This window comes from Falco punctatus (assembly GCF_963210335.1).
Source record: "Falco punctatus genome assembly, chromosome: 8".
Lineage (NCBI taxonomy): Eukaryota > Metazoa > Chordata > Aves > Falconiformes > Falconidae > Falco > Falco punctatus.
Window position 1 is genome coordinate 59,966,261 of NC_137588.1, and position 12,214 is coordinate 59,978,474.

The 12,214-nt window shown below is 53.1% G+C and overlaps 1 protein-coding gene across 1 annotated transcript in view; it reads left to right on the forward strand.

The window, feature by feature from the left end:
- Positions 1 to 717: 717 nt before the first annotated feature.
- COL23A1 (collagen type XXIII alpha 1 chain) overlaps positions 718 to 12,214 on the forward strand; it is a gene marked incomplete at its 5' end in the record, with an annotated part of 187,878 nt that continues 176,381 nt past the window's right edge. Inside the window, 6 exon segments of the mRNA XM_080399322.1 lie at positions 718 to 802; positions 871 to 1,203; positions 1,206 to 1,320; positions 1,322 to 1,373; positions 1,375 to 1,686; positions 5,744 to 5,813. Of these exon segments, the coding sequence (XP_080255448.1) occupies positions 718 to 802; positions 871 to 1,203; positions 1,206 to 1,320; positions 1,322 to 1,373; positions 1,375 to 1,686; positions 5,744 to 5,813 (967 nt within the window).

Below are 12,214 nucleotides of genomic sequence, written 5' to 3' on the forward strand. Positions count from 1 at the left end.
GTGGGGCAGAATAAAGCTGCCTTCTCTGTGAACAGGCCAGTCTTTGCCTCTGAAGCGCAACCATATGAGATCCCGAACCTCAGGAGCCGGGCAGGGTAAGGGCTGAGCTGAGGGTTAGACTTGCTTGGAAAGGCGTTAGGAGCTGGGGGGCAGAGGGCTTAGCCGCTGCAGTAGCTATCACTCCTGCCTCTTGCTACCGTCTCCAGCGCTCTCGGTTGTCAGGAGGGCTCAGGTCACAGGGACACGTTCTAGGACCAGATGCTTTGCACCCTGGAAGCGCCCCTGAAGTGATGGTGCCGTGTGTGTGTGTGTGTGTGTGTGTGTGTGCGCGCGCGTGCATGCAATCTCATAGAGCTTGTAAGCAAAGTCTTTGCAGGCTCCGGAAGGAGAGGGGGAGCAGGAGGTAACGAAAGAGGTTGCTTACAACAACCTGGAGTTTTCTTTGTGTCTTCGGGCACGTGGAGGAGGGCAGGGAATAGCTGTTAGTAAATGATACAGACTTACCTGGCTAACGGGTTTGGGATAGTGGCTATGGAAAAGCAGTGTGTATACTGAACACCGCGGTGCAGCCGCGCACGTGTGTGTGTTGTGTTAATACACTAGACACTGACACTACTCGCAGTAGCGTTTTCTAACTCTGTCCTAGGCTTCACTCATTATTCTAAAAGTAGGAATTACTCCTAGAAGGGCAGGGTCTGTGGCCGGGAGGCCGGGAGTATGTTTGGATGTGTATGCCGGCTCCGGGCGGACGCTCAGCTGTCCCAGGACGCATCGCAGGCACGCGAAGAGTCGCCGCGGCGCGGTCGGTAACGGCGAGGCTAGAGCAAGGGCGGCTGGCGCGGCCTGGGGGGCGCGGTGCTTACGCATGAGCGTGGCTGGTTTCTCTCATCCACGGGCTCCCTGGGGCTGGTGGGGCACGCGTGGTGGCACCGGGGACCCCGGCAGCGCCCGGCCGGCCGCTGTCCGGGGGGGCCGCGCTCCGGCCGCCGCGCTCCCGCTGGAGGGCGCCCGCTGCGCTGCGGGCTGCCCTGCGCGGCCGCTGCCCGCCCCGGCGGCTGGAGCGGGGCCGCCCGCCGCTGCCGAGCACCCTGCGCCCCGGAGCGGCTCTGGCCGTGCCCCGCACCGGGGCCGCCCGCAGCGCAGCGCCGCGGGGGGAGCGGTCCCCGCGGGAGGCCGGGCAGCGGGGGTGGGGTCTGCTCCGCGTAATCCCCCATGGGGGGCGGCGGGCCGCGCTCGGAGCATCCCCCCTTCCCCAGCGCGGGGGAGGCGGCGGGGGAGCCGCCGCCCCCCGCTTCCTCCGTTTAAGACCCGGGCTGGCGGGCCGAGCGGAGGAGAGCGGCCGCTCCGCAGCTGCCGGCCCCACTTCCGCGGCGGGGCGCGCAGCGCACGGGGCGGGCGCTGGATGCGCCGCCGGGGGCAGGCGCGCGGCAGCCGAGCGGGACCCCGCGCAGCGGCGCGGAGCGCGGCGCGATGAGCGTGGGCAGCGGCGCTGCCACGGCGGCGGGCACCGCCACCTCCGCCCTCTGCCTGCTCCTCTCGCTGACCGCCGTGGCCGTCTGCCTGCTGCTGGGCGCCAAGACGGCGGAGCTGCAGGGCCGGCTGGCCGCGCTGGAGGAGCGGGGGGCCGGCGGCCACGGGCCGCTGCTGGACGCGCTGCAGCCACGCGTGGAGCAGCTTTTCCGCGAGGTGAGTGGCGGCGCGGGCGGGCAGCGCCCACGGGCCGGCGGCACCCGCGGCCCCTCAGCCCCGCAGCCCCCACGGCCCCGCAGCCCCCACCGGCGGGACCGGCAGCTCGGGGAGGGGGGAGCGCTCCGGCACGGCCAGCCCGGGGCTCGCTCCCCGCCGCACCGGCCCCTCTTCTCCCCGGGACACCGTCTCCCTTTCCCCAGCGCGGTCCCCGTGCCGCTGCCGGCGCCAGCAGTCGGGCTGCGGGGCAGAGCCCGCGGGGGCTGGAGCGGCGGGTGCCCGGGGGCAAAGGCCAGCAGCTTGATGTCGGGGGACATGCGGCTTTTCCCCTCATTGCATTCACTGGCAAAGGTAACCCGAGTCCTTAGGTACTGGTTACATTTGATGTAACGGACTATAATTTCTTTGTTAGAAATTTATGAACGTGATCCGGGTTATCGGGACCGTCTGTTGGGGGGCATCATGTGCCCCAGAAGTTCTGAACTGATTCATGGCAGGTAGAGAAGACCAGCAACTAGTGCCTTCACTGTCAGTCCCAGGGTTCTCTAGAATTACTCAATAAAGATTTCCGTGCCGAAAGATTTCTCCTACTTGGAGAACAATTATCCACGCGGATGCCCTTCTCCAGAACTAAACCAAATCTCCCATGGGAGTAGTCCGCTTGACCCCAGGGTTCTGTTTTCCCTGGACACCGGTGTTGAAGTTCTTTTTTGCAGCCCTTGAGGGGCTTTTTCCAGGTGGGGAGGCGGGGAGGGCTCCCATCCCTTGAAGGTTCCCGCAGTTGGGTTGCTGGGGTTGTGTAAACAGTGGCTCACAAAGTGCAGCAAGATTCCAAGCGGCTTGCGGGGCTGCCGCAGGACACTGCCGAGTGATTGATCCCAACATCTGGGAAGGTTTTATACTGGGATTTTATTAATGGCCAGACTGGGGTGCACAACACGGCGCTGCATTACAATTGTCACAGCCGTGAAGCCTCAATCGTGCAAAAATGTGTTTGCACGCAGCGCCTTCCAGCTGTGAGCAGCTCTGGGGACACCAGGGGGGATGGAGGCAGCTCCGGGGGGACGGCGAGACGGTCCCTCGGTCCCTCGTGCTGCCCGCTACTGCTGGAATTCTGGTGAGGAACCGCCGCCGCACGTCCATTCTCCTGGAAACTCAGCTGCATTGATGTGCCTTGATAAAAGGGAAATGCCAAAAAATATTTTTCTGAAAACCCTGAATACCAGACCAGAGGGGTGCCTGCGAGGCATAATCACAGAATCTAGTTAACGTGTTTTCTCCAGGCAGGAATTAGCCTGCCAGTCGTGGCAGCGGTTCTGTTCCAATTACTCCAATAAATGTGCGTAGCAATGGGAATGGTTTCTGTGGCACTGCCTAAGATCATGTGCAACCTCTTGCTGAGATTTAGTTAAGTGTGGAAAGCTTGTTTTGTACTGGGAACGCTCAGATGGAGATTGTACAGGGGAAAATAAAGCAAAACCACATAATTGGGTTTCTAATGCAAGAGTGAGCTTGTTGAAACGTTTAGTATGACCAAACTTTTGTCGATACTGAAAACAAATTTTGAAACGAGTAACAGATTCAAGGAATGCGTGGTAGCGATTGTGCTATCCATTAATAGTAATTTTAAATGAACTTCTTTGTTGATGTTGAGGTTTCAGAAACTGTTTCTTGACCAGCCTCCTCTCCGTCACATAAGACCGCTCGCTCATCGGGCAGTTCTGTCCTCTCCGTGCTTGAGAGTTTCTGGAGAGCCAGAGAATATTCCCATTGTCATGAACTTCAACAGATGGCTGGGGTCAGTTTTTTTGTTAAATTCTGCGTTGGTCCTCCTTTGAAGTTTACCACAATATTTCAGAAGTGAAACCAAAGCTGCATACGCTCTCTGTGCATGACCCAGCATACTTTGTTCTCTGTTACTACCCAAAAAACATTACTCCATCCACCAGTCTAGGGGTTTGCTGTTGTAATTTATCGCAAAGCTGTGTATAAAGAGCAGCAAATACAACATCAGCATGCTGGCTCTGTTCCTTTTAGGGATGTTTAAATGTTTGGCAAGTAAAAGAGGATAGGAAACAATAAAGAAAGGGTGAGCGTGTAGTTAAGGCAAAGAAAGCCAGTTTGGACAACTCGGATTTAGTTTCTGGCCCTGTGACAGGCATCCGTCTAACTTTGGAGAAATTGCTGATTTTAATATGGCAGGACCTTGCCCTTCCCTTGGCTCTTCCTTCAGCGGGACGTGCTGCAGGGTTCTGCTTTGATGCCCTCCGAAACGTTTCCAACGGCGCGGTCTGAACGTGGCAGCATCTCCACTTGCTCTCCATCAGAAGCCCCAACGAGAAGCGTGTCGTTTTCATACCGGAGGGAAAATGGGAATGGGAGGATTATAGAAGCATCCAGTTGTTGTAAACAAAGCTGGACCGTTTCGTTCACAAAGGATTTATTGTCCGTGGTAGGCAGAGAGTGTCCAGATTAATCAGTTTCATGACAAGAACAATTCAATGGGAGAACAGAGGCCTCGCTCCAGGATTCAGATCTCCTCTGCTGTTCCCAGTGATGCCTGCTGAACTAAAAGGATGGAAGAGCTTATTTTCATTTCCTCGAGCATCTTTATCATCCAAATTACTTTAAAAATAAACAGATAAAAATGGAGCCACTCTCTAACATTCAGACTGCAGGTGGCTGTCAGAAAAGTCTCTTTAGATACTTTTTTTGCTGCTCTTTCTCAAGGAAAGCCTCTGTTTTGCAGAAGGCAGCTGGGATTGTTCTGGTATTTATACTTCCCGTACAACAACTTCTCTGTCAGGTGCTATGAAACAGTGTTGATACTTTCAGGACCTCTTAGCATCACACCCAAGCAGCTAGGAGAGGAATGCATAAGATTTCAGCAAGAGATAAAAGTACTTAATCCCCGGAATAAAAGGAAGATAACCTAATTCACAGGTAGCCTAATTCCTGAATAGTCCACAGGGTTCAAATATTTGAACATAGACTGGGTCATCAGCTGTATAAAATTCAAGCCTGGACACCCTTAATTCAATAAGTACTTTGAATTTTCTCTCTTTTGAAATTATCAGATTATTGGTTCCTCTCGGTAAATGCTTTAGGTGAGACAGGGCATTCCTGGAGTCCTGAAGGCGACGACTGTGGGTGCGGATGAGGTGTTCCCACCCTTGCTGGGCTGCCCCAGCCACGGAGCGCTGTGCCTGAGCTAATAAACTTACCTGTCATCAGGGCTTATTAACTTGGGCTTGGCAGTGTCCTAAATGCAGGCAAAACATTTTGGTTGGCTTAGAGAGCAGGCAGAGTGCACTCACATCTGTCTGCAATATGCCACGTTGCTTTAGTGTTGTGAATTTTGACGTGTTCTAGTTGCCCCACTGACGAGTTTTTCACTGTGGAGATGGAAACAGGGGGCTTTGGGTGGACCCGGGGGTGGGTGAGCACCCCCATCTCGCTGGCTGTGCCCACTCCACTGGCCGTCATTTCCTCATCCCTCTCCTAAGGAAACCTGTAGGAGCCTGCATAGCATGAATTTTAAGTACAAAATCAGCCAAATCAGGTCATCTCTGTTGTGCAGATACCACCCTGCTATGTCAGCTGCAGGGTGTTTGGGAGCAGCTTTGCTGGCGGTTGCAGTGGGGCTTTGCCAGGGCATTTGCCCTGTGTGGGGTGGGCTGTGGCAGAGCAGTGGGGCTCTCCCCAGCGCTTCTCCTGCCACCAAACCCGCCAAGATGATGCTGACATCTGAACACGGGATGGTAATAGCTGCTCAGGATGAGTCCAGCCCACGGGGCTTTTGGGCCGTGTAGGAATCTGCCTGCCCTGTGCGAGGGTTGTAGACTTGCTAAGTAGCGCTAAGAAACATTTAATGTTTTGTGTGCTACTGTGGCACGGGGTATTACCCAAAGAGGCTGAAGGCCACAGGATGAGACCATTACCTCTCACTGGAAGGAGGCGTGCTGGATGGGTTGGCTGTTGGCATGCATGTGGCACCCACGTTTAGATATATATAACGTGTTTTCTAAGTGGCTGTTTTTATTCCTCCTCCAAACAGAAACTGGGTGAAGGACTAGCAAAGCTGCGGACGGCGAGAGAGGCTCCATCAGACTGCATGTGCCCCCCAGGTAGGTGCAAACGTACCGGCACAGCCCACGCCAGACTGCCCGGGAGCCGCCTGCTCGCTGCACCGACACCACTGAGCTCCTCCTCTCCTATTTTATATATTCCTCCGTAACAAGGAAAATGCCTTAAGAAGTGGGTTTTTTTTCACGCTGAAGCACTCTGTTGTGCTTGAGAGTGTTAACTTCATCCGTTGCCTTGCTTTGGCCTGTTTACAGATAAAGGAGTTTGAGGTTTGGACAAAAGCGATGTTTGGCTATAAGAATAAAAGAGTGAATGGCTTCACTCTGTTGTGAGCCCTGGGTGTTGGGCCAAAACAATTTAGAAGTAGTAACAAAATCGCTGGGGCTTAATGCAAGTGTGATAATTAAAAGCTGCAGCCTCTCTGCCTTTTAGGAGGGTAGCGAGTTCTCCGGCGCTGCCTTGCTGTACGAAAGCTGTCACTGATTGTTTAAATTTCCTCCCAGAGTTTAATGAACTTCTTAAACTGTCAGAACTTCCTGTTCTGCTGTGGAAGTGCATGCTCCTTGGAAACAATAAACAGCTTAGATTAGTTTGTAAAGGAATCTCATTTATAGAAATGCTCCGTTAAGTGCGCTGCTGTCATACTGAATGGCATGAATGACTTTGGGCTGAGGCACTTCAAGCCTTTTCCTTTCTGTTGTTTTTTTTATTATTATTATTTCTTTCCACAGAAGTAGCAGAAGATGGGTGAAAGATGTGCAGTGCTTTGATGGGGGAGAACGGATAGGCCTGTTACAAAGCTTTGCAAGCAGCAGATAGTTCAGTTCTGGGTTTAAAGAAAAAAAGCCCCAACATTAAGTGCTACGTGTAGATGCATAATAGGCAAATGGGCAGTCTGAGTTTTTCCTGCCACCCTGGATACGAATCCTACCAGAACACACAGCATTAGTCCATACTCACAGCACAAAAAAGATGGACTTTTTGCCCATAAGTTTATGCATAATAACCTCGGAAACATTTCAGTAACGATGCTTTTAAATGTGCGGCTGCAGTTGTACTTGCTGGTTTTCTAGCAGAACGCTGCTATGGATGTCCCGTATGCCTTGCCGCCTTGTCACCAAACCGCGTCAGCTGAGACTCAAACCATGCTTGTTTTCAGCTTATTTTCGGGTGGCCAAATCAGTTTTCTCCCTTCTGATGCACAGACCCAACGAAGCCATCAGCCTCACGGAGCTCTGCAGGCTGCGTCTTGCTCCGTTCTGTGCAACCGGGGCACTACTGATGTGCTTAAGTGGTCAAGAGGCTTTTCCTTTGCTCTGCAGAAAGCAATTGGGATTGAAGAGGCTCCTTTGTGGCCAGGAAAGTCCCAATTCTGTTCCGGGTCACTGGATTTGCCAGTTGCTATGTTTGAGAGATGGGGGGAAGAGAGGAGGGGGAAGGTTTTCCCACGTGCTGCTGAAATACTCATTACCGTCATCAGTAACGAATTTGTGAGCCGAAGGAAGGAGAAGTGATTTCCTGGTGAGGAGGAAATTTTGCATCCGTGGCTGCTCCTGGCTACCACCGCTGGGGAGCGGAGCACTGTGCTAAGGCGAGGGTGTGCTGCTGACCGGTTGTGAAGCATTTTGGCTATTTTTTGAGCAAATCAAAGAAACCTTTACATGTGTGGGGTTTTTTTTCCTCCTTCTCCTGAAGAAGGCTTGAATTGCCTTCTGGTTGGTAGTCAAAGAGCTTGGTCTAGAAACATCCTGAGAGCTTGTGACCCTCACTGGCATTTGCTACAGAGCTACACCAGGTTGCAAATTCACAGCTAAGCTCCAGTTTGCCCGTGTGTGTCAAAAAAGCAGCCCCTGGGGAAAAGAAAATTTCTCCCTGTGGAGGGGATGGGGAGATGGAGAGATCCGGCCCTGCTGATGGGCAGGGAGCCGGGAGCATGGCCAGCATCGGCAGCCCTGGCTGCAGCCCCGCTCCTGCTTCCCCAGGGCAGCTGGAAGCTGGTGGGGACGCTGAACGCCTGGGCTGGGGGGCTGGCCTCTTCCAGAAACCCTGCTAAGCAGCAGAAGACATCCTTCTTATTGCTGGGTTTAAAGCAAGCCCACCAGAGCACTGCCGATGGCGGTGCTGCTGCATCGTATGCTGGTGCGGTGCCTCCTTGGGAGGGGGGGGCTTGCTGCCCCAGGGCCCACGGGCAGGGCCAGGGGCAAACTGCCTGCCCAGAGCTCGCCCGGCCAGCTGGGCTGGCTTTAAACAAGACCCATTTTTCCTTGAAGCGAGTTCATTTGGGGGGGTTTCTGGGGTTTGAGAGGGTGGGGTCCGTTGTTTTTAGGGGATTGCTTTGATGAAATTGACTTGCTGTACAGTTTGGGACTGGATGACTGTGATCCACTGAAAAGTTAAGAGGCTCGAGTTATTTCAACTATAGCAAAGCCCTGAATCAGTGCTTGTGAAACACTCAAACAAAACAAAATACACACACACACACACACACACCCAAAGGAAAAACAACACAACTGACCCATTTTGTGCTCTGCAGTAAGTCACCTATCTGGCGGTGGGGCTCGGGGTTATCAAGCAGCTGTTCTGAGGTGGGACCCTGCGCTGGTGGGGCTGGGGGCTGGTGGCCAGCAGAGGGGGCCCGGCCGTTTCGCCAGGGCCTTGGAGCCATCCCGTCGTCAAGGAAGATCATCATAAATCTTTAAAAAAGCTTAAAATAATGACTGTTCTGACTGTGACGCTGGGCAGGCTGCGAAAAGGTGTCTCCGCCGTCGCTCTCGGTGTCTGCGCGCGGCTGTGGGTTGGCTGGTTTGGCGTTAGTTCTGCAGCCAAAGCGATGGGGAGACGATGACGACAGCTTCGCGTGGCTTTGGCTCCTTCGTGGGTTGGGTGTTGCTGTGGCCGAGGGTGAGGAGAGCATCGCTGGGGGCTGGGGGCAGCTGGAGCGGGGCTGTGCCGTGCCGGGACCCCGCTGCGGTGAGGAGCGCAGCCCTTCGGCCCCCTGGCTGTTTGGGACGGGGGCCACAGCGGTTGCATGCCGCTGGCACCAGGCAAGCCCAGGACAGGCTGTCCCCATATGTTGGCTCGCTGTGAAGCAGCAGCTTAATATTTTTATTATTGTCGTTCCCTGAGCCAGGCCTGCGATGTGCTGCAGAGGGGCCCCGTAGGGCCAGCCTCCCTCTGGGGGGGCTCCCGGCCCCGCACAGCCCTCGCTACCGCATCAAACCCGGCAGGTGCAGCAACGCTTGCTTGCGTGGCACGTAGGGCAGCCTGGGCCGATGAAGGCTTGAAAGCAAGACTAGAACTCCATGCTTGCAAACACTTTTTCAGGTTTGGTTTTTTTTTCAGTTTTCCAGTTGCGTGGCCTCTGGCTGCCTTTTTATTTTTTTTATTACTATTTTTTATTCTTTTTTCCCCTTGTATTTTTAAGCACAGTCTTTTGAAGCTTGAGGTGCAAAAGGCTCTTGTTAAATACAGTATTTGCCACGCCAAAAGTCTTCAGGGTCTGCGAGAAGGTCCCTCCAGAGCTCGAGGTGCTGGATGTACCATGCTAGAGCCTGGGAGCAAATGTTTCCTTTTAAATCCCGTGAAAAAAGGCTTGAACCAAGCCGCAGTCCGCAGAAAATGCCCTGCCCAGCAGCTGGTCCTTGCTGTGTTGCAGACTGAGGGTGTGAAGTCTCCAGCTCTTTCGGCTGCTCTTGCACTGCCTATTGCAATGTACACATTGTGTTCCCATGTGCCTTTTTATTGAACAGCCCCTCCCCAGGCTTTGCACTCTGGAGCCTTAATTCTAAATTTCCTGGCTGCTGGATGATGCATATCCCTGTCTTCATCTCGAGCTTGCGCTAAGACAGTGTCATATGCTTTTGTATGTATGTATATATTACAAAACAGTGTTAAATGTTCAGCGTAGTAATGTGTTGTTCCAGTTAATATGTGACAAATATTTCCCAATAATGGCTTGGCAGCGGGACGAGCGGAGTGGTACTCCAGCCTGCAGGACGGCGGATTGCTCCATTTCTCAGCAATTCAAACCATGTGTACTTGGGGAAGCCGATCATTTAAAATCCTCCCTACCTCTGCAGAGTCGGCAGCTCCTGAGGCACTCTTGCTGCGCTTGTTATTATTTATACAAATTTTAATTTTTTACATATTTTTTAATTTTCATTTTTACCCTAACTGAGACGCAGGGATCAACTTTCTCCAGCTTGCTGTGGAAGTTTGGCACGGTACTTTTTGTGGTTTCCAGCAACTTGAAATATCTGCCTAATTTTTACTGGTGTAAATGTTGTCTTCAAGTGTCACTCGCTATCTGCCTTCTCCCTGGCGTTGTCTCCCCAGGTAATTAGCACAACAGAATTTCCCTAATTGCTAGAGATCAAGGAGGAGAGGCTCTGCTTGCTTTGTAGTCCTGACAAACGGCAGATGTTTTCCAGCAGGCCAAATGGGATGCGCTGAGCTCCGTTGAGGCTGGCTCTTTGTTTCGCGCTCTTGCGTGATAGCAGCTCTCCATTACTGCTCTCCTTTTACACGTTTCTGAGTCATGAGTCCTTCAGGATAGTTAAATAGATATGGGAAAATATCAAATGAAAGCAAGTATTTCTTCTTTAAGTAAGTGGCGATCTCTGCTTTTGTGAGTTGCTTTGCATCTACTGAGCATACATGTCTGAAGTATTCGTCACTGTCACCTCAAAAGACACTTTTCTGTCTACTAAAACCATTAAAATTCAGTATTTTTCTGTACTTTCTATGATTTAGAATGAGACAAAGAGCTTTAAAACATCTTCAAGTTTTAAAAGATTTCCCTCAATCCTCTTTGCCTCAGTTTCCCATGCCCTGGCAGTCACTTTGCTTCGGCAGGGTTTACTTTCTTGATGTGACTTTGCCCCCAGGAGGCAAGGATGTGGAAATTACAGTGTTGGTATAAACAGGCTTGCACTGAAGTTACACATACAATCAGAATTCTCTTTTGCACGGAAAAGCTGGTGCCAGGAGTTTAAAAAATGAGCCAGGAGCCAAGCGTTAAAACATCAAAATAACGAAGAACAACTGGCTGGGAAGGACTTTTGACAAATGGTGCCATTTAGATGCAGGCACTTACTTTCTCTTCAACGTGTTTTCGAATGTTACCCCTTCAAAAATACAATCTGATCACAAATGTTAGCAGCTTTTGGAAAAATGGTCTTTGAGCATAGAAATTACTGCTGGCTACCTTCCATCAGCTCCTTCCTGGCGACCATTCCCCAGTCCCTTTCGGATATTTGCGGAAGGCCCCGAGGACATCTGGAGCTGTGTCTGCACGCCACATGTGCGGGAGCTGCCAGCCGCCTTCTCCTGGGAGCTACCTGGGATGGGCACGGATACCGTCCATCTTCTTTACTAGCAGGTCCCGAAAAGCAGCAGAGTGGTGGGTCCCCGTCCCAGCCTTGGGAGCCCTGCAGCTCTGCTTCGCGAGATGTTTTGTGGCTTCAGGACTCTCCGCTGATGGAAGCCTACGGGCTGGGGGTTGTTTTCTTGAGTGGTTGAAGTAGATGGAAATAAATGGAGGAGAAGGGAGTCTTGCTTGGTTTGGCATCTCCTCCCAGCCGTATGACTCGTGCGTGTGTTGTGCGCTGCAGGGTGCCAGCCGCCAAGGGGCAAGGAGCCCAAAGCCCCTCTTGGAAGTAGAGGGATGGTCTTCTCGTGGCCCTGCGGGTTGCTGTGAGTCTGGAGAGGGCTGCTGGCAGGCACGGCGGCAGCAGCCAGCTCTGTCATGGCGGCATCAGGGGGGCTTCTGGTTGCACCGGTTTGCTTTTCCTGATTGCAGAGGTGCTTCTGGCACTGCCGGGCGCCCCTGCTCGTGGCGGCGGGGGGAGCAGCGGGCACAGGCAGGAAGGCAGCGAGGGGGAGGTTCAAGTCTGGGGGGTTGGGGGCTGCTCTCAAACCAAGCTCCCCGGCACGCTGGCGTCCGAGGGAAGGCACCTCCTCAGCTCAGCACCCTTCCAAACACCCTACTGGATCAGCTGCTGTGTCAGCCAGCAGTGACATTTAATGTCCCGCCGAGGTGACATTAAATGCTGGATGTGGCCGGGACTTTGTGAGGCAGGAAATCGCGTGGCACCAGTGTTATTCCCAGAGCTGGCAGCGCCTCTGACACAGAGGCAGGGGCATGAGCTAAAAGGCAGTCTGGCCTTAAAACCACTGGCGCAGGGAAATGGGCCGGAGCCATCTCCCAGCGAGACTCTGGCAGTATTTATCCTGGTGGCGTTTGGTGCAGCTCCGGCGCTCGAACACGGAGGCTCAGAGCAGTACACCAGGAACCAGCCCTTTCCCAGCAGCATTCGTCTTTAGACCACTTCAGCAAAAATTAATTAAAACTGGTGACATCAGTGGGGGAAGGCTTTGAAAATTTATTTTTTCTAAGTCTGCCAAAGTTATTTTGAGTGTAATGAAAACTACAAAAATAAAC